Genomic DNA, 22,512 nt, shown 5'->3' with positions numbered 1-22,512 from the left:
TCATTAACAGTCACTGGCAGGTAGTTTTCGGAAACAGTCGTCACAATAGTACGCGCAAATTGTACACAGTGATTTATTTTTTTTTAATTTACAAATGAACCATTTTTCTGCTAATTACGATATATACCTTGCGATATTTGGCGACACACTTGTTAAGTATTTCCATATGAATTGGAAAACCGACACCAAGTGAACATTTCAAATCGTTGCCATTGTACAGAAATTGCCACAAGCTAGCTTTCATTCTCAAAAGCAAGAACACAATTAATGTATTAAACACAACATACATGCACATTGCACTACTGTCAATTAAAGCTAACTATATTAATTTGACAAATATTTGCCTGCCAATTAACACGGCTAGTGGGTTGTCCAGTGGAATAGTATGATATCATTTTATTCTCTTGTACAGGTACGAACATGAACATGTGTATATTTCAATAATAATACTACTAATAATTCTTGATGTTAACAATATTTTCAATAACTATCAATTATTATGCACACATGGAAACATGGACAAGACATTTTAATATGTTTGATAAACATTACGATTAAGAACATGACATAAAACTATGGGTCCACCTTACGATTCGTAGTTCAGTAATGTGTTAGTAATTGATTAGATCTTTTTACTTTAGCAATAGAAATAAACAGCTATCAACATTGGGGAAGAAACTTTAAACCTAATAATATGTATAATTTCAAACGAGTGCAAAGTTTACTGCAATAAGCTATTTTTAAACAGAACTCGACTAAAAAGTAGATCAGTGTTTTTAATATGGTGTAGATTATGATACATATTTATGTTCATAACTGTATTGAAAATTCTTGTAATAAAGTAAATGAGCGACATTTTTCGCCGCGCAGTTCTAATTTGACATAAACACAAGATTACACTTACCCGATTGCGTAGATCGATGGTGGTGCGGTTTATTGTCGCTGAGATGCGCGGGAGTCGATTGTAGGAACACCATGATGTTTGATATCTGTATGGAAACAATTTTATTAGTAAATATGGCTTTTATTTCTAATAACTTGTTCTTCTACGATGAAATGGAATTTTTTGGTAACTAAACTTAATTTCAGCTTCATGCTACTAATGCGATCATAAAATATGGCTGTTTACAGAAAAAAATGACACGCTCTACTTAACTATCGTCCCATAATAATATTTCAACAGCCTCTACACGGATTTAAAATAATACATAGCATCGTTTCATAAGCCAGTGACAATTAATATAAAACTAATGTCTGAGAGAAATTAAAGATTTACAGTTATCAAGACTACAATTTTCAAAAGTAGGAATAAGTTGCTAGTATTATTCAACAAAATTCAAAATTGTTTCATTTCAACCTATCTTTAGTTTCAATCCCAATATTCTACTAAAGTTTGGTATCACTAGTAATAAATAGTGTTAATCCGTGGCCGAGACTAGTCGTAATGCGCAAGATACGTGCGCGCGAGATAACGCGCTGTTATCTACCCTCCACCGCTGTACCCAATACTTTGTTGTCACTTATATTTAACTGGATTTAAGAAGAGCAAATAATAAAAAGCTTATAAAGTATAATGCTTCTTTCCAGATACTATTATATTTTGTCTGGTTTTGAGGTTACAAAATAATTTTAGCCAGTTAATTTTAGGCACTTCAAAAACGTTTATATTATTTCATATCTCATTTATCTTATTTTTATTTTATCGCTTATTGTAAAAACAACGACAAAGCAAAATCAATCTTGAAATTATAATAAAAAATCATAATTAACATGTAACTATTTAAAAAAACCCTCTGGCGTAATCAATAATTTATTATTAGCTTGCAAAAACTAGCACAGACTTCGAAACAGAGTCCGCACTTATTTTTACAAGTTATAAATAAGGGCAAACCAATCCTTTATACCGAACAGGGAAGAAGTACAACAAAGTACGCCATAACGCTATAAATATTTCAAAGCAACATGAAAATCGTGAAGTGGGACCAATCAAGCAGAACTGCCAAACACTAAAGCCGCTAATATTATGAAATTTTTCAATATAATAACAATATAGCCTTAATAAGACATCGTGAACTTGAGGAAAGGTCCATCACGACATTGTTAAGGTTCGCGCACATTGTTCTTGAAGATGAGTTCGCCTTATTTTAGTCGTTTGAAAAAATGGACGCTTTGATTTAAGCTGTCTCGAAAAAGGTATCGTTAAGTCTGATTTAATGTATCTGAAGCAGAACATCTTTGATATATTGTGGGCACTACACATGTAAGTAATGTCCAATAGTGTTTGTATCATTTAATTATGCTATTGATTTTAATTATACTATTTATCCCTCAGTTTTTGCTTCCTCGGTGTAGGAATCTGTTACAGCTATCAGAAACTGGGAAAATAGAAAAGTGTAAAATCATACCTTTTACCCATAGGGGTAGGCAAAGACCAAACAACGCTATTTGGTACAATCTTTACAAACTTTCCTTAATTTTAATCCGCTACTAAAGCAAATGTGTTTCCGGCAACATTTGAGTTTCTCTTGCATAAAGGTCACCCAATTTTAACTAAAATTCATGATATTTAAGGTATAAGATATCATGAATTCTGTTCTATTTACATATAAATATTCATTCTGCACTAGACCTAGTGTTGAACAGTTTTTGAACGCCCCCCGCTCTCATCGTATTCCAATCCAATATTTGAACGACGCTCTGTCAACCGCGAGTTTAGGACGATTACACACCAAGCGTTTGAACCGTAAAGAGTTATTATAACTAACCAGGTAGCTAGTGCAATAATCCGTCTTATTGCATATCGACACTTACGATCTAAGAAAATTAATAATAATTGCTAGTTGTGGTAGAAAGATGTATTTTAGCGAGGTGTATTCATTCCAAAATATCGTGTCAACTTTGATGAAGACAACATGTATTAGGTCGGGGTAAAAGTCTTTTCGCATTATAGTATGCATGAACTTGTAATAAAATCTCTTTGGCTTCAAGAGTCACAAATGAGTACACAGTTCGTTAGGTTTTTTTTCAGTGAGCTCGTGAAGTACCCAAATATCGAGCTATTTTGTGTAGAGAAAAGATTTTATTACAAGTTCATACATAGTATAATGCGACAAGACTTTTTCCCCGACCTTATATAATCTAATAATCTTATTTTGTGTTTTTGATCATGAAACCAGTCGATTTATTTTCACCATTTATGGTCCAAATCGCGTTAGTTTTAGCGTCCAAATCGCGGCGCGTCCGAACCGTTCCATCCACAAACCCCTACCACGGTTGTCGTGCGCAGTCGCAACGATAACACGACTCGCGACAATCGTGCGACATTCCACTAAAGCGTTATAACTCATGAATGTTTTAATACCCCGCATACGACCCCGATAATTTATTATGCGGAGGCTGTTTTAAATAAACGGGAACCTTTTGTTTGCTTGCTACTGTTGATTGTTACATACTCTTGAGGTTTGTTTGACAGGTTGTATTTTGTATTGAGCTTTAGGATTCGGCTACTAGATTGTGAAAGACCGAGCTGAAAATGGCTTGGTTCTAAACCAAATAAAGATCAGGTTTTTAAATCTGAAAGTCACTAAAGAAGACACATATTATATTATAGCACAATGAATAAAAATGTCTGTTTGCTATTCATTTTTCCCGTACGTGAAGCCAAAGGTGATCAAAAAGCTGTTTGATTAGTACGTACACTTTTTTTTAACAAATTCGCTTTACTTAACCCTTTAAATTTGTACGATGCCAATTTCTGTGTTAACTCCTTCCGAGAGCTGTTTTGATTAATTCATATAATTATAAAAGCAGTCTTTGTCAAACAAGAACATTGTTTCTAATAGTTTTCTTACCATGAAAGGTCAGATGAACAAATTATAGAAGTCCAGATCCAATTTTTCATCGGCAGAATAGATAATTTTAATCAAACTGAACACTTTATTTATCTTTAAAAGAAGTATATTTATTTCTATAGATATACAAACATAGTACTACAGATATCTTAAGTATCTAGTCCAAACAAGTTCTGGAGTAAAAAATATCAATTCTCTTATCATTTGAAAGAGGTTATAGATCAAAGCACAGCTGCGAGATATCGTAATTAGTGTTAGTACTTATTGGCACCATTTAGTTAATCTTCATGACTCACTCTAAATGTTAGGGCTTGTTTTAGAATAGATTAGCAGATGATTTAGCTCCTTTGTCTAGATGTTTGTAAATTAATGTTAGTATTAATAATAACCCATTAATGTCTCACAGCTGGGCAAGTGTCTCCTTCCGTAACGAGGGAGGGGTAAGGCCTTGAGTCCACCACGCTGACCAAGTGCGGGTTGGGGACTTTGTTTACCTTCAAGAACTGTTCGAAATGACTCTTAGGCATACAATTTTGCATCACGATGTTTTCATTCACCATTGGAACAAGAGGAAATTATATCTGATACACACATAACTCCGAAAAGTCATTGGTGTGTTGTGTAGCTTTGGGTTCGAACCAGCGACCACTTGCACGAGAAGCACTATTACTGCTCTTATTAAAGTTAGTAATAGTGAAAAGAAAACTGTCTTTGTTGTTTGTACGGTAGTGTATAGCGCGAAAATATATCATTCAGGTATAACAGGCATGATGTATGTTACTTTCGAGAAAGTCAAAGATAATAGAGGTGTGTAGTACTACGGCTGGTTTCGAGAAAAAAAGGTCTATCTAACGCTAATAATAAAGACTTACATTCATAATTGTTTATCACAAAATAATGCAGTCCTACTTTCATCCGCGTCTTGACTAAGAAAGCAAATAGTGGACACTTTACACCCTTTACCATTCAATATTTCACCCCGCTATCAATCTCCAATCATCCATTAAACTTCTTTTAAACAACCCACACACACTTAATCCCTATTACCATATTACTCGACAAAATTAAAAACAAGTAGTCGCCGTACCTATCGTAATGTCACGTTGAAAACCATGCTCTCATTAAAAAGATACGGGTGTGTTAATAAAAACGATTTTATGTGGTTCAAGAGGCACAAATCGAGAAGATAGGAATATCTCCTGTTTGCTAACGCATTAGTATTGCACTTTAGGTTATTATTTTTTACTGGGTGTTTGGGTTTACATACTGTGTGATAGGTTGGTCGACTTGTTGGACAACATAGAAAGGAGAGAACTTATTTTGTTAATTAAAAAATAAAATATCAGTGTAGGAAAAGCTTTTCGGATGGATCTAATTTAGTACAGACCTGAATTAAATATCAAGCTACTCTATGGCGTTATTAAAAATAAATGAACAATTTAAATTGAGGTGTGCTCTTAAGAACTTTAATTTTTAATATTATTTTGATGCACCAATTCCAAAAAATCATCATATCTGAGAAAAAAAACAATTGCCTTTTCTTTGTTTCTAAGCAGGGTGCCAATTCTGTCTGCTAATTTAGTTTTCAGTGTGTCAGAAATACAGGTGGTTGATTATCTCTTGAGTTAACACTGGAACTATTTCCAATACACATATTAAACGATCTCTCACTCCTCATAGACCTTACTACACTAGCAATAAGAGCCAATTTCGTCTGAGAACTTTTTCTAAAGTTACTATACATTATGGAGCTCGTATTTTTCATACTTTGTAATTACGCAATGGTGTTTCCTATCGCATATTGCTATTTAAATGACTATCATTATAGTTAATTAGTGAGGCGATTTTCGTACTCGATAATATTAATTTAAAAGTATATTTTGTTCTCTTTAAGTACTTATTTTAAACGATAACACTCCATTAATGTTTGAATTTCAATTTATTTACTTTTAAGTAATGTGCGTAATGATTTTATAAGTGTAGATTATAAATAATTGTCTATTTTTAATTCGCTTTGCAGAGCTACTTTACGTTTTCAATTTATCATGCATAGTCCCCATCCGGCACTTTTTCATCCTGGTGGATTCGAGGCACCTCTCCTTATGGTCGTCCAGCAGTGGGACATTAATGGTTTCTTGAAATATTTTCCTATCATTTGGCAGACCGACTATTACCATGTACCATTACGACTATATCTGATACCCTATCAAAATTTCTATTGTAAAAACTTCTACACAGAGTAGCAGAAATCCCTGTAAAAAATATTGACGTATATATCATTGCCACCACAGCATACGCCTTTATAACCAGGAACGAAGATATTCCTTCGCTAGATCCGTTTATCTGACGCCACACAAATTATCTGCAATAGATGAACTTGAAACAATAATGATGATAACTCAATTACTCTATTCCGGAGCGCCAACCAATCAACGCACAATCCATTCGTCCATTCTCTACAAAAAATCAAACAGTTCTCACATCACCACTGCACAATAATATCTGTAATAAGTAAATAATTACGGTATTCAGTGGTTCCGATGAGCTGCGTATTATAAAGCTATCAGACGTGAGAAGTTCAACCGGAAAGAGGTCAGTAACGGACACTTCCTTGCTTTACACCTGGTTTATTAGGGGCCTGTTTAGAGAGGACACATTGTTTATGTAACTAGGGGTAACTTATAATATAATATAAGATACATAAAAATAATACATTTTTCCCGTAACTTTCGTTGTTGAAAAATAGATGCTTTTTCCCTTTTCGGAAAATATATAATGCTGTATTTTACGAAATCGATTTTAGCGTTTTGACGTGAGAGAAAGACATACCAAACATTTCGTAACATAATTTGTTATGAATTACATTGGAATTAGTGTGATATTTTGCGATGGCAGGGCAGAAAAATATGTAAGACAGTAATATAATTTGTATTATAAACACTATAGAAAAATTACAGTAAAAAAACTCAAATATTCACAAAACCATCGGAAATAGTGACCATTCACACTTGACAAGATACCTACCACAAAATAGTGTATGTCGTTAACACTTAACACCGTCACGGGAGACATCACACACAAATCGTTTCAACAATCGACACGTTACTATAATCTGGTTTTGATGAACCGTCACCAACAACAGTATATTTTATTTTTATTTATTTCTTTAACTTTAGTTCAATTCCAGTTACTTAGACACGGAAACGTACACCGACCTACATGTGGGTATAAACAAAGAAAATTGCACTCAATAGATTTTGCTACTACCCGTCACAACACTAAAATTGAGGGTCTAGAAATGTGTGTTAATAATATCACGGAAAATTTTGGCTATTTTTTTTTTCATGGATGCGATGATACTTACAAATTTATAAAGTTTTTTTTTTCCATCCAAACGTGTCAGTCAACTTTGGATAGAGGGCTAAATAAATACTACATTTAAGAAATCCCACAAAATCAATGAAAACACAAGACAAACAGACATAAAATGAAAGAATGGCCGGATATGGTGCAGAGTTCTCATGACAATAGTATCAGTCCGCGCAATGGGAGCTGCGGTCGTGCGAGATGTGCCAACTTACGCTATCAACACCCACGCAATACTTCAATGTTTTTTACTATGGATAGCACCAAAAATAAAGGTATTACCAAAAATAAAAATATTAGCGATTTTAAACTCTGGAGACTTGTATCACACATTATACACATATACACACATACACATTATAATACAACGGGCTTTAAACGCGATACCTTATTTGTTTAACCGACGTGTCGGTCAAATTGTCATTGCATTTGATCGAATTGAGTCAGCCCGTGACCACGATAGATGCAATTGTATCAAGGCAACGACTATCATTGATATGTAACAATATAATTCTGTACTCAATGCATCCACTGTGAGGTAAGAACTTAAGTAACTCAATGAATACATCGCTCCTCAATAATCGGCAAACAATTTTACAAAGAGCATACGGACAACCTTTGCAAAAAAATAAATAAATTCGTTTTTGCTATAAAAAAAAGTAAAGGATATTACAAATAAAAATACTTCATTAATGGTATATCACTCTTATGTATGTTCGATAATTAGATACGGTATTGTTGTTTGGGGTAACTCCTCTGACCTAGTGAGGGTTTTTATAGCCCAAAAAAAATGTATCCGCGCTCTCTATGGAATACAACGCTCCGAATCATGCAAACAAGTCTTTATTGCGGAAAATCTTCTAACTGCCCCATGTATATATATATATATATGAAATAGCTAAATTCGTCAAGTACAACATTCATCTATTTGAGAAAAATGATAATAATAATAAACGGAGAACCGCACAGTCTTATTTAAAAATGCCCATACCTCGCTTGGAAATGTTTAGGCGTAGTTGTGTTTACATGGCGCCTCTCATCTTTAATGCCTTACCTGACACAATTACTTCTCTACCCTTTAAGAATTTCTGTACAGCATTAAAGAAATGGTTGGTAGAAAAGTGTTTTTATAGTGTAGATGAGTTTATTAAGGAACATGCTAAAAAAGCCTATCACTTTAGAAATGCATTATAAAATAATAGAAGGGTTATAAAATAAGAAGATACTATATTTCCTTAATTTTGTTTTGTACTATTATAAAATGTTTTTATTGTAAATTTTTATTCATGCTTGGTATGTGTAATAGATAAGTGGTATGTCTGTAAATAATTAATTTTATTAGACTATTAATAAACTATAGTACTGTTTTTGTAAGAGATACCAAGTTATTTGTTAATATTATATTATGTGTAGTGTTAAGTTTTAATATTTTAACTTAGTGTTAATGATGGCATCCCTATGTCAACCTTTTTGTATATTTGCATGCTATTGTAAATGGCAAAATGTGTCTTGTACCTATTTTTATTTACTACCATGTTTTGTTACCACATTTTACGCAAATAAATAATTATTCTATTCTATTCTATTCTAAATCATGATGATGTTACATGTTTCAAATGAAACACAGGTTTTGAATTTTACCGCGTTATGGAGTCTAAGTTCGAATCCGTAGTATTCGCGCAAACCTAGTGTTTGCTTAACTTATCATGTTATAGGTTAAAATATTAGAGCTATTGTGTTATTTAAATGTTTTTTTGCATATCCACAGTAAGCTCACGACTGTCGTATTCCGTGAGCATGGATAGAGATCTATGTGAGCCGTTTGCTCAGGCTCGTCCCTGCATTTTATTACTATTCACATTACCTATTATTACTTACTGTTCTTGTGTCACATTATTTTTCGTATATATTAATAATTGCTCAGTTATTTTATTACCTTGTTTGTCAGAGTTAATACTGGCTGATTGATAGAATAAAATAGATATTTTAAGAAACGGTAGCCTTTAACTGCACGTTTGGCGCAGTGGTTAAAGTGGTCACCTCGCCGCAATAACCGTAGCGCCGCGTGTGGCGGGTTCGAATCCCACCCGGGACAAATATTTGTGTGATGAGCACGAGTATTTGTTCTGAGCCTGGATGTTAATTTATCTATATCTATATGTATTTAGAAGTATATAAGTATGTTTATCAGTTGTCTGGTTACCATAGTACAAGCTCTGCTTAGTTTGGAATCAGATGACCTTGTGTGAGTTGTCCAAAAATATTTATTTATTTTATTTATTTATTTATTTTATAAGTGAAAAGTTTAGGTAACTCGCAATAACTTTGGATTTCTTGATATTAAGAATAAAAAACCAATGACATCTGGCTTTTCAAGCTTTTATGAATAGCAAAGCATTTATGAACAGACGCTTCAATGAAAACGAGTTCCAAAATTGAGATTCTTTAATTTAATGTATGTCACATCAAACAAACAAATTAAATCAAAATATTTTGTCTGCCTGTCATCAAATATTACTCACTGAATCCTCAATATAGCCCGTCTAACATTGACCCACAAATTATACGGTCCTAATCTCACCGAAGCCTATCTCAAAGAAATAAATTTAAAAGAATTTTCACACGCACTGATACCATTCGATCCATTAAATTCCATCGCTTATCATTATTTAATAGTCAGCAATTTGACACTATGATTTGAATTATCAAAAAATACATGACGACCAAAATACATAGACCTCTCCCCTATAGTAGAAAATCTCTAGAAGTTGTTCATGCTATGATGTGGAGGTACGGAGGTCTTGTTATTCTGGTTGCTGGGCTATCTTTGTCTTAAAAAATAAGTCGTACGTCGAGAATAATAGATGATGTCAATGTGTTAGAAGATCGTAATAAAATAAAGCTTTTGTTTAAATTTGATATTCGATAGTGAATACAGATGGTATATTTCATAGATATATGAGAATTATGGTTCAAAGATTACGGATTCGGGTTTTCTTGTTGACGATCGTGAACCGATTTTGGGATGTCGCAACTTGTGAAAGTTTTGTTTTGGTAGTTTTTAATATGCTATTAGAATTCAGTAGTTGATATGATACACGTAAAGAAAGACGTATAATTTTTTTTGGAAAATAATGTTTAGTGATATTCAGCAGCTTTTATGTAAAATGCTATGTACTTACGTAAAAAACGTAGCGCTAACAAGTCAAGGGATCAAATTAATCATCTGCCCTTATAAAAGTAATGGCAATCCACACGTGATCAGCACTGTGGACTCCAAATAAGTTATTAATCTTAATTCCATAGGCAAAACAATGAATCCAAGATAATGTTAGGAGATGGGCTAAACTTACAAGGTATAATATTTCAAACCTGACAAAAAACACCTACACACTGAAATGTCCAAAAAAGCATCTGCATCCATCAGTCGTATGCCAAGCCAAGACCAGAATTACATTACTTTGTGCTCAAATTAAAATATCATGCACTTCGAAATTCTAAATCTATTACTATTGATAACTATAGCATTGTACCACCTGTAACCTTAAAACAAATCACAATAACGTAACACAGTGATATTTATGTTACAAATGTCGTCTCCCACAATAAGTCAGTTGTAGTCAGTTGATGCGCATACTTGTACGAATGCCTCATAACGCTAAATCACGATCCCATCGCGGCCAAGTTTAGAACTAATCAAACAATACAGCCTTATTCTGATTATGTGCTAGTCAAATGTAATTTACAATAGTCTTATAAAATTATTTGTTTGAAATTCTATTGTTGTTGATGCTACTGATTATTATATTATTCCAGGGTTATGCCCGGAAACCAAAAAGTTATCGCATTTAAAACCCTTGAATTCTTTGCTATCAAAAATCACTAACATCACTAATTATACTGATTAAAAAATAAATGGCTTGTAAAATTACTTTAAAGACATGAATAAAATGACTTATGGGGACGGCAGTTGCTACAATCCCTACAAACTTTCTAAGCTTCATCCTCATTCATTCATCTTGTCATACAGGACTTTTTATAGACATTGATTTAGTTTAAAATGATTTTACTTAACAGCAACATCGGCTTGATTCGACAAATTCGAGTTAAGACGGAAAAAAATGGGTAAATATATGAATTCAAATTGTATATACATTTGAATTCGTAAATTTCGTATAAAGTATTTTAAATAGTCACATAATTTTTGCAACCATTTTTAAAAAGCTAGTAAGAAGAAATATCTTTTTGCAATACCTTTATTTATTCTTCTTAGTAAATAACATTATTTACGCATATTTGTCTTCACGCTACATAAACAACAATTAATCCTCAATCAGAATAGCTCAAGTTCTAGATAGATTGAGCGCAGTTCGCGTCTCACCCACGCCCACTCGCGCATAATTCATCGTTACCTTAATATTTGGTTACACTTCTTGAATTGTTTGAACGGTGTGTCATCGCCGGCAAGGTTTGTGGGAAATGACATTAAAAAGGGCGGTATTTGACATTAGATACAGTGGAATTCTGCTCTAATATAGTATCTGACTTTATTGTATCTGATTTAAGCAAACTTTATTTTTGTCTGGAAAAGTTTGGATAGAAAACTAAGCTGACGTAAACCGAGTAAGCAGTTTCTTTTAAGAGTTTAAGATTATAATTATTCAAACTTATTTAGAGATGAGAGAGCTTAATCAGACTTTTTAACATTCGTTTGAAAAAAATACGTGATATTTTTGAAAAAATGCACTGGAATAAACGACGTTACTCTTCTTTTTAATTAATTTGATGGTTTAAAACGTATGTATCCTTTACATTTACTAATGTAGTGATAGATTCTACAAATCTGACACTTTTAAAGTTTTCCTAAGTATACAATTTCCATGTTTTTTTTTACTTTTTTTGAATTATAACGAGGGTATCCTGTCTTACCCTTTCCTTAGGGTTGTTTACGGAACTGTTAATGATATAACAGGAACTCTCACGCTTCACAACACTTAGTTCCCACGCTTTGATTATGACTAATATAATCTGAATATAACAATGCATCACGTCTCGTGTGGGCGGCTGAGGCTAAACTAGTTCACGGTTAATAGTATGCCTGTGAGGAAGTAGGTTTGGTGCTCGTTTCAGGATCTTAGATGATTTAGAATTACGTAATAGATCACGATAAGAGATTGACTCATTTTGATGAGTACAGCAAAGTGCAGCGACGATTTTGAAAAGATGAGTAAATTTATTATTGTTAAAATTATTTTTTTGTGGTATCTTCGTCGAAAATGGAAAATGGACTTGAGTACATACATATATGTAGATATATCTAAAGATTCAATTTAAAGGTTAAACTAATATATCATACAAAGAATGGTTTGGTTATTGAGACAGTTGTCATCGATGATCACAGTTTTACTTTTTTACTCAGAAATTAGATTCGATTGGGATTTGATACTGTTAACGGAATTAATTAAAAGCAAGCGAAATTGCCAACCCGCACTTAACCAGCGCGGTAGATTCTACTAGAAGACTCTTTTATCGAGAAGATAATTCTTTTTTTAATTTTTAAACGTGGTTTTTCTTCAGATAAATGACTATTCAGGTGCTTGTAATTCATCATAAATTTTACTTTTATAAAACAGTATATTGATTTATTGTTACTATAAAATTCAATATAAACAGTCAATACAAATATACTCATTCAGTACGAATTCGTGTAGTACAATGAGTCATTGCGCGTTTCAATCACGATGTTCTCACGTTACATGACATAATAATAGCAATGTTATCAAATCTCATTGAGAACTAACTAGCATCTGATTGTAAGGTTTTAAGTGGAGGTTTTACTTATTTGTTTGGTTTTAAAGGTAGGATTCACAGTAGGCATGACTTATTAGGCTTTGAAAACTAAAAACAAAATTTTGTTTTTGGGGGCCACTATGAGTGTATGTTTTTTTTTAAGATATGAGCTTTTTCCGTCAAAGAGTTTTGGATATATCAAGGTGCTGTGTGTTGTCTTTATCAAAATTGTAACCTATGATGCGGTGTACCTTGGCATGGAAAATTTACCACTTTTTTAATGTTTGACATATTAAATTTATAGTTTAAATTCTCATTCATAGTATTACAGCTTGTATTCTTCACAGTGAGGTCGCGAACGGTCTTGTACTAAAGAATGTTACGAAAATGTAACAACAAAATAGCAATAGAATAAAAATAATATGTGTCCTTATCACAATAATTACATGATGTACGACATTAATATTAGTACAAAGATTTATCCGCTAACTTCTGTTACAAAACATCGAACTATTAACCACATAATCTGATTACAACATTAAACCCATCCTACATAACAATAAAAACGAAATTATCACAAGGCTAGCAAAAACAATGTAAGAAACTCCCACTAGTTGTTCATTAACACTAAATACTAACAGCCTTGGGTTCCCATATTCGTGGCTCTTTTGTACCTCATTGGAAAGTAATTACAGAGGTCTGTTAGACCCACACTTGAAGTGTTTTACGCCTACGTGAAATCAAAAGCTTAACTTGAAGACGTTTAAGTATCTTTTGAGTGCTCTTATAATGGGGGGTTGGCGGGTGTTGTCGAAATGTTGTCGAATGTACTGACGAAAGAGCTAGTGACACAACTTTTAGTTACTCGTTGACGAAATGTTGAATAGTAAAACTTATTTTATTTTTATATATTATTTATGTATTTTTTAACAAAGCAGCTTGATATGTGTTGGTTTTTTTAAATATATATTTTGTATAATAGAATACGGGAATTAACGCGTTAATTGTTGTGTTCGCGTTAATTCCCGTATTCTATTATACATTAAACATGCAACGCGGGAGTTTAAAAGTTATGATATATATTTTGTATTAACAGTAAATTTCACTAACACGAGGTAACCTAAATGTACCAATAATTCATGCCATCGTGTACTTCTTTTAATTCTATTATGTATCTAGATAAATATAAAACTCCGCCATCAAAAATCGACAGGAAACAAGTTCGATAGCGAATCGTCTTTCGAAAGCGTACCCTGTAAGCCCAGAAAAATCATGCGCGCGCGCACTGACAAGCGCGTCCGACGAACATTGTGTTATTGGATTAAACTATTACCATAACAACCTTACATTTCAAATCATAATAATGACTCTTATTAGAAGTGAATAAGGTTCATTTTAGATTTTGCAAAGTGTATTAGATATGTTTGTTTTCAAGTGTTCTAGGTACAATAGAAATAATTAATCTCAAGTTAAGAATGAAGGTTATGCTTAAGTAATCGTTTAATTGGTACAGATGCTCATGAATCGGTGTTTCGATAGCGAAAGAGTGGGTGGGGTTAGGCAAGAGATTTGAAAAAGTTTGTGCAAGTAGACTAAATGGGAGGAGTTACTAATTGTTGTATACTATAATTATGAAATTAACTCTAAAATAAAATTGATTGATTTACAAACTTAGGATTGTCAGCGTTTAGACTTCGATTTCAGACTGATATTTTTTTTTTCTTGTAAGTGTCAGTATTTTTCGACACATCTGGTGGGCTAGTGTCGTTTATTACGATTTAACAACTGCATATTACGTGCTCTTAAAAGCACGAAGAGCGAGTTACCTCAAAAATGACTATTAACGAACTCCCATCAAAAATACCCTACTGATCGTTTATTGACCAATTAGTGCAACTGGCTCCTATAATAGTATGTTTTGGAAACAGGAGAATTCTCACTCATATTCACTTCATGAATGAAACCTGATCACTTATTTACTTAACTAACACATAAATACCCTAAGTGGAAACTTTGAAAAATACTTAATGTATTGTCAGTGCATGATGTTTATAACATATATCTAAGGATACTAGATGACCCAATATCGGCTGCATACAAGTATAAAACATGTAACCATTTAAAATAATATATTATGATGTAATATACGATGCAGTTGCAAATAATAATGTGTTCGCATCTAAATAATGCCATAGCTCATCTCGATGGGTTCGCGCGTTAATTGCCGCGTCTGCGCATGGGACCTGTTATTACTTGGGTCGCGGTTAGAGCTTGACTAGATAGGAGGGTGAATGACGTGCGATTTATTTCTCGTTTAAGGTGGAACGTTCTAGTTGGACATGCATGATGACAGAGGTATTATAAATATTTGGATTACGATAAGATTGATCATCAGTTCGGCTAATTATCATTGTCGTTTTGATAGTTTTCCGGATTTTCAGTATAATTATTTCCCTGGTTAAAGCCAAATGCATTAAAAAGACTTAAACTCTAGTGGGTCGTATAATAAACCTATTACTCAACCGTTGTATTTTCTTTTGACACAACACCCTAAAGGACCCACATAATTGTTTTACACATATGTTTAATACCCCTTCACCGATATATAAATTGTAGTGAAAGCTTTCTATAATAACTTTCTTATGTTATTTTAAAACCAAATTATACTCTTAAGAAGACTTATTAAATATTAATTGACAAGTGTAACTGAAGTCTTCTTGTTAGTGGTTTTACGCAGCGATTTGCTTCATAATCTGAAACACCCTAACATTGACCGCTCTAATAGCACGTTCAAGCATTGTGCGGTGCTCAGAGATATCGTAATATATAGCTGCCTCCACATCTACTGTAATAGGATACCCGGATTTATTCCTACATTATACTTTAACCTACCAACCTGTAAATATTACCTGGAATTACATTAAAGATAAAAGCAATAAATTATAGCGAGGTAGTAGCAAGATGTACTTTATTTGGTTCGAGTAAAAGACAACGCTTCGAGTTATACTTATCAAAGGGAGTGACGTAGTTTGGAAGAACATTTCATGAAACTCCGAGTTCATAAATATGGTATAAGATTAAAAATCACAATATACTCAATAACTTAAAGCTAATTTGGGTTAATCCTTAAGGTAGTTCCCAAATTAGGCACCTTATCTACACCCGAAAGAAAAAAACCTGAAAAGGAAAATAAAATACACCTGAAGTTTTATACACTAGTATTAAACTATCTAATCTGACTATTCGAATGCAGCGTAGTGTATTTCAGCCTTACTTCTTTCAACACGACCATAGCATTGATGCTTGACCCATCGATCTCCGTTCAAGCCTCTGTCCTATCACTACTCTGCACTTATATAGAGAAATCGCCAAGTACGAATCTATCCGACAATAACCTTAAAGATTCCAATCGTCCATTCTCAACAGTTTCTGCCTACACTCCTGTAGCCAAAACACAACATTTTTACAGAAAACGTGACTTCAGTATTTGTTATATGTAAATTAGCGATTTGTCCAATGGCCGCCCGCGAATTTTCTCAGGCTACCTTTGATGTTCAATTTTTTAAACTATCTTTACTAAAATCAAAGAAAAATCGACCTTATTTCGAAGGTCTAAGAGTTGATTTTAACATCTAGAGTAACCGCTACTGTGATACTTCAGACTTATATAGAGTAGTGCAAAACGGTTTTTTGAGTGTGACAACTATGATTAATGTGTGTCAAAAATTATTGAATGATTAATGAGATTAACTTTTGTAATAATTAATTACTTTTCATGTTAATTCTTTTAAATTAATTATTCAGAATGAAGGTAATAAATCAAGAGATTTTTTGTAAAACTGGCTACCGATTGACGAATCTTTATGTATAGAATCATAGTTCACCAATCTAGTTTAGCCAACTTCCATACAAATATTCAAAATACCAAAAGTCAGTTTGTTTGTTTGTTACACTTTTACGGCTTTAATGCTGAATGAATTCTGATGAAATTCAAGTAGACAAAAATTAAGATTTGGGATTAAACATAGGTAACTTGTTTTTCACAAATCAACCCATAAGGAATGAAATTGGGGATGAAACTTTGTACGCAAGCGTAGTTGCGGAGTTCAGCTAGTTTTCCAATATTTAGAAATGACATCAACCAACTAATTTAAAATAAAAAATACCACTTTACGACGAGTAAACTGGTCAGTTTTTTACTAATCGTTTGGTTTATGATTTATTAAAAATCATATTGTATCAGACACTCCTATTATATACTAAATATTCACATATAAACCTTAAAAATCGTTAATGTGATTATTTAATGGTACGGTTTTAATGCCTAAGAGACTGGCGTGCCAATTTTATAGTTAATTATAGGTTCATATACATATTTTATTTAAAATTAGTTGACTCACGTGTCTACGCTCACGTACTAAGATTCATTCTCTCCCAAATAGTTAAGCGGGTGAAATATAGGATGAAACAGAGTCACATATTGCATCTTATTGCAGTAAATTAGGAGTTGAATTTTGGAAAACACATAGCCTATATTTAATCTCGAATTTTAACCTATCTTAAAGATATATTTTATCGAAATTTGTTAGGCGGCTTAGTTATTAAACCGTAACAGACAGACAAACTTATATATTAATAATATTAGTATATATTTAAATCATCATTGTCGCACGTGACGATCGCGATATATTTTCCTTGTTCTCATAAAAAACGATGACCGTTATGAGATCATCGAGTTGATTAGGTCAATGGGATTAGCATACTTTGTATTAAGAAAATGAATAATAATCAAAATAATAGGTTTTTATGACATCGCCCTTTATTAATGAGATATTTATTTATATTTTCGTGACTGTCTCTACGGCGCGGTCGGTAGTGTATCCAACTGCTCATCAAAAATTATCGGGTTTAACTTTTGAGTCGGGTACTTTTGGCATTTTCTATATTCTATAGGAAATTATTAAAGCATTGAGCTAACATGAAAGTCAAACAATGCCTAAACGTAACTAAATTTCGTGCACTCTGCCTACATTCTCGGGTACCTGAAGAAAGAAAAAGAATACTCATATGTAAAAGTATTATTTCAATCATTTTTATTTGAAAAATAATTAATCATAAAGAAACCTAAAAAAAAGTAAAAACAAGCTATATTCTCGTACAAAACAAATGCAGCATTTTCTTTAGATATCTAGTACTACCCTTTAAACCATACAACCAAGACTAACTTCAAATCATACCACGATAATCCCACAATCAGCTCTATACAAAGCCTCGTGTGTGGGTAGTCCAAACACCACAGTTACGTAGACAATACGCACCGAGCAATATGCACTATTGAGAATGCAAACACAGCGCTAGCAATGTACGCAATTAAAAAAATATAAGCAATGCCATGGTAGTACTCAGCTCCGGTCATATGAGACCACTTGCAACGAATTTTGAGCTCTAAACTGTAGTGATAAAGTTGATATTGCGTTGTGGTTTTGTTTTCAAAGGTTAATATATCGAAGTTTAAGTTCTAAGTGCAGTTTGATAAGGTTTGTTTTGAAATAGGAAGCTACAACATGTTACAGAATTTGTACATCAAATATGTACTTATATCTTTTTATATTTAAATCAATAGATACAATTATTAATACGTTTTTTCCCCGAGGGGTAGGCTGAGACTAAAAAACGCCACTTGGTACGACTCTTACAAACTTCCCTTGCTTCATTCACATCCATACATTAAATCATTCAAATCAGAATATTTTTAAACTTATTCAACATTGCATTACCTTGCAGGGAAAAATTTGAGTCCTAGACGTAAATTATAAGTAGCTAACAGCTGTAAGTGGTATTTGAATTTATTTTGATATCTTGTAATATTTTTAAGTGCACTAGAAACATTAATTGACTTTGTTAGCAAAAATGATCAATATTTACTTGAAAATAAAGTTACAAGTAGTTTGTGATCACTTCTTTCTTTCAACCTAACCTTTTAAGATAAGCACTCTAGCATTTTATTACAAATAATAAAATCTAGATTAGTACAATCTTAGTTTATGACTCACCTTTGACTTCAAAACAGATTTATTTATTCAACGATATCGTTTCTATAACACACCTGCTTTTTATAACATTCTTATCTCTATAGCTACACCCACGTGCCAACAAAACCGCTATCCCAAATTAATTAAAAAACCAAAAAAATAAAATCTTAATTTATGAATATTCAGTCTGTTAACACTATAATTAATATGGCAGCACTGTATAAACAAATCCGGAAAGAGTTGCCAGCAAACAAATTGGTTTAAAATTTGAATATCGAACGTTTCCTAAAAAAAAGGTTTTACATACAAGTGTAATTTCTTCTTGTTCGTGACTTGTCAATTGGTTAAGATAAATAATTTAAATCGTTAAAGGCCGGTCTACACGGTACAGTGTTTAGTCTTTAAAAAGCCTTTATGGGTAATTAGCAGATACGGTTTAGGTGTGGGTGTTTTTAAAGACTTTGATTCAGCTTTATGTCTTATAGGAGACACGCTTTGGCTTTCAATTTAAATTAACAGTTGAAACGACAATTAGTCTAAAAGTAGTTACGGAAGAATTAAGTAAATTGATTGCATTAACGTCTAGTCCTATCCAAAAACAGTTTATTTTTTTAAAGCAATTTGGAAATCGAAAATGGAGCATTGGTAACCGTTCTAAGGTACTTATCAAGGTACCTTTATACTTTAAATTATTTTAGTAAACGATCAATAATTGTTTACTTGACAATAGAAGATTAAAAATCCCTAAACACCCTATGTTCTTAATATAGTAATAATTGTAAAAGAACAATGATAAAATGCGAATAATACACGCGTCTTATGTAAAACCAGCTTTATATCAAAGGCGAACTCGATGGCCCGTGTTCTGAGTTGTTTAATTAATTAAATCAAAACCTCCTTTCGCCGACAACTTGTATGATTAAATATGGGTGTTCCATGTGCAAAAATTAAATGTGTTCTTTTTCTTTAATATAAAAATTCTATTAGGCTTAATAAATTGCAAAACTTGTTTTATTTTGGCAGAAATTAATTTTTAAATCATAAAAAAGCTAAATGAAATAGATTTTAAGCGAAATCGATATGTCTAATAGGCGTTGAAAACATTTTATTCTGCGTTCAATTCTGTATTTCATGTTAGTTCTCAGGTTCTGTTCTCAGGTATTTCATATTAGAAACTAAGATTTGTCACTTATGGCAATAGAAGCCACGACACATATGACAGTGATGATCTCTGTAATAGTTGAACTTAACTTTAGACACACTGGAGATCATGACAGGCTATTAGTACCGTAGCTCGATTCTCTATTACTATCGAGTATCGACAACCGGCTAGCTATCCAAAAAATGTATGAAAATCTGATCAACGCCTCTAGCGGACGTTGTAAAAACTATTTTAGCAGTACATTTGAAATGTCAAACTCTCGATACTCAATAGTTCCGATTGTAGGGAATCGCGGTATGGGTAACTATAATTTTATCGTAAAAGTGTTAATAAACTCAACTACAATACATTCTTGTGCCTAGCTCTTCACTAGACTTCATTCTTAACGAGGAGAGGTTTTAGAAATGGATCATTTTAAATTCAAACTACAAATACTGGTTTAAAAAAAAACAAATAAACAGTCATCGGAACACACCCGTAAGGAAAGTTTATAAACTTAAATATTTGAGCGTGTTCGAAATACGAATAATTATCTGCTTCGCGAATGCAAAGTTCATTCCAATTATCGACCAAATTTCAACCTTATGACAAACAACATACGGTTCAATTTCAGTTTTGGTATTTACAAACTTAGATTTGCCAGTGAGATGATTTTTATGTCAATAAGCATAAGGGTGATTTTATTTTGTGCCGCTGTTGTATTATGTTTGTTTTCAGTAATTGTAATAACAGGCGCCTCCCGCAAGTACCGTATAACTGTAACATCAATTGGAATTTTTTGACGAAAATTTCGCTGATTGCTTAATTGTTTGCAAAGGACTGTTATTTTTCTTATTTTTGACATGTGAACGGTTTTCGAGTTCTGTTTTTTTACGAAATTCGAATTACTCGATCGTTTCTTGTTAAGTGAAAAAGTCTTGTTTCCAAACTTGAAGGTTTTTTTTAATTGACTTAAGGGTATCGTGTTACTGTTACAGGGTATTATTATGAACAAACATGTCCGTGTGGATATTATTTATGAATGATTTCACGGTTTTCGTTTGCTTATTTACAAAATACCGTGCTATGAGTTCTTTAGCCTGAGATCTAGCCTTTTAGGAGCATGTTATAGGAATCGATTATTTAAGGCAAAGTGTATGATAAAAACATAACCATAGAATTTAAGCTGTTTTAATATTAATCTGCCTATATTAAGTAAATCCCAGACGCGTTTGATTACATACACACACATTCATACATAACATCACGCCTTTTTCCCATAGGGTACGGCAAATTCTGTGAGATTATTAAATTAAAAACCATATTGCCACCATGAAATGTTTAGTGGTTACAGTGTTTGTTTTTCATACCATTGCACTTATCTTGGTATCATGGCATGTTTTAGATTCAAAGAGAAGTCTGTTTATAATTTGTGTCCGTTGTTTGTATGTTTGTAGAAGTACCTACTTAGCGCAAGTTCTCCGTACTAAAGCCTCGTTTAAAAAAATCGATGGTGTACATGTGTATGTTACAATGAATGTTTTAAAACGTCAAGTAAATTGCTTCAGAAAGTTGAACTGTACCATTCCATTTGTTGACCTAGCCATAGATCACTTAACCTTAATAGTCCAATAAGCGCGAGCGTCTAGACCTAATCAATAAACCACGTTAATTACTAAATCAATTCGGAAATCTAAATTACTCAGTGAAAGCGGTTCTTGACCCCTGACTAGAGATACAAATTAATAAAAACTAGTTAATACTTGCGGCTTTGCTCACATTTTCTTCCTCATTTAAGTTTGTTTTTAGCTACAGCTTTGACTCAAATGTAAAAGCTTATCATAGACACAGTTACTGTAAATATCGTTGTCTTTTAATTGTGTATCGGAAATCAAAGGACAATCTTATAACAAAGTACCAGAAGTATGTCAAATTACGAAAAGTTAAAAATTTCCACAATCATTAGCCAGTTCTAAAATTTCGGTTCACTTGTTTCATTAAAATGAGAAAGGCAATCAAATAATTTCGTGTAAAATCGTTTCTTTATATGACACTCTGTGAATAAAGTCTTTTAATTTCTTCAAAAGTCTCAAAGTAAAAGAAAAATATACAGATGTTGTTGATATAACATTGAAAATCAAATAATTCCCATACGAAGGTGGCAGGTGTTGAATCCAATAGATTTAGTTATTACAGCACATTACAGTGTGGTGAGACGATCGATACTATTTGATATGTTACTATGTTAGTTGTTTGAGCTTTGCGGTCGATATCTTAGCTCTGTGTAAATGCTAGAAAGAAGTAAATGTGGCACTTTTGACAAATTTTAAAG

At 32.7% G+C, this 22,512-nt stretch overlaps 1 protein-coding gene across 1 annotated transcript in view; it reads right to left on the bottom strand.

Moving 5' to 3' along the window:
• The window catches only part of LOC142978348 (uncharacterized), a 486,788-nt gene that overhangs the window by 173,882 nt on the left and 290,394 nt on the right, over positions 1-22,512 (bottom strand). The window contains exon 3 of the mRNA XM_076122759.1: positions 905-989. Within this exon, the coding sequence (XP_075978874.1) occupies positions 905-989 (85 nt within the window). The remainder of the gene's footprint in view (positions 1-904; positions 990-22,512) is intronic.

This window comes from Anticarsia gemmatalis, chromosome 14 (assembly GCF_050436995.1).
Source record: "Anticarsia gemmatalis isolate Benzon Research Colony breed Stoneville strain chromosome 14, ilAntGemm2 primary, whole genome shotgun sequence".
Lineage (NCBI taxonomy): Eukaryota > Metazoa > Arthropoda > Insecta > Lepidoptera > Erebidae > Anticarsia > Anticarsia gemmatalis.
This window is presented reverse-complemented; position numbering and strand designations above follow the sequence as displayed.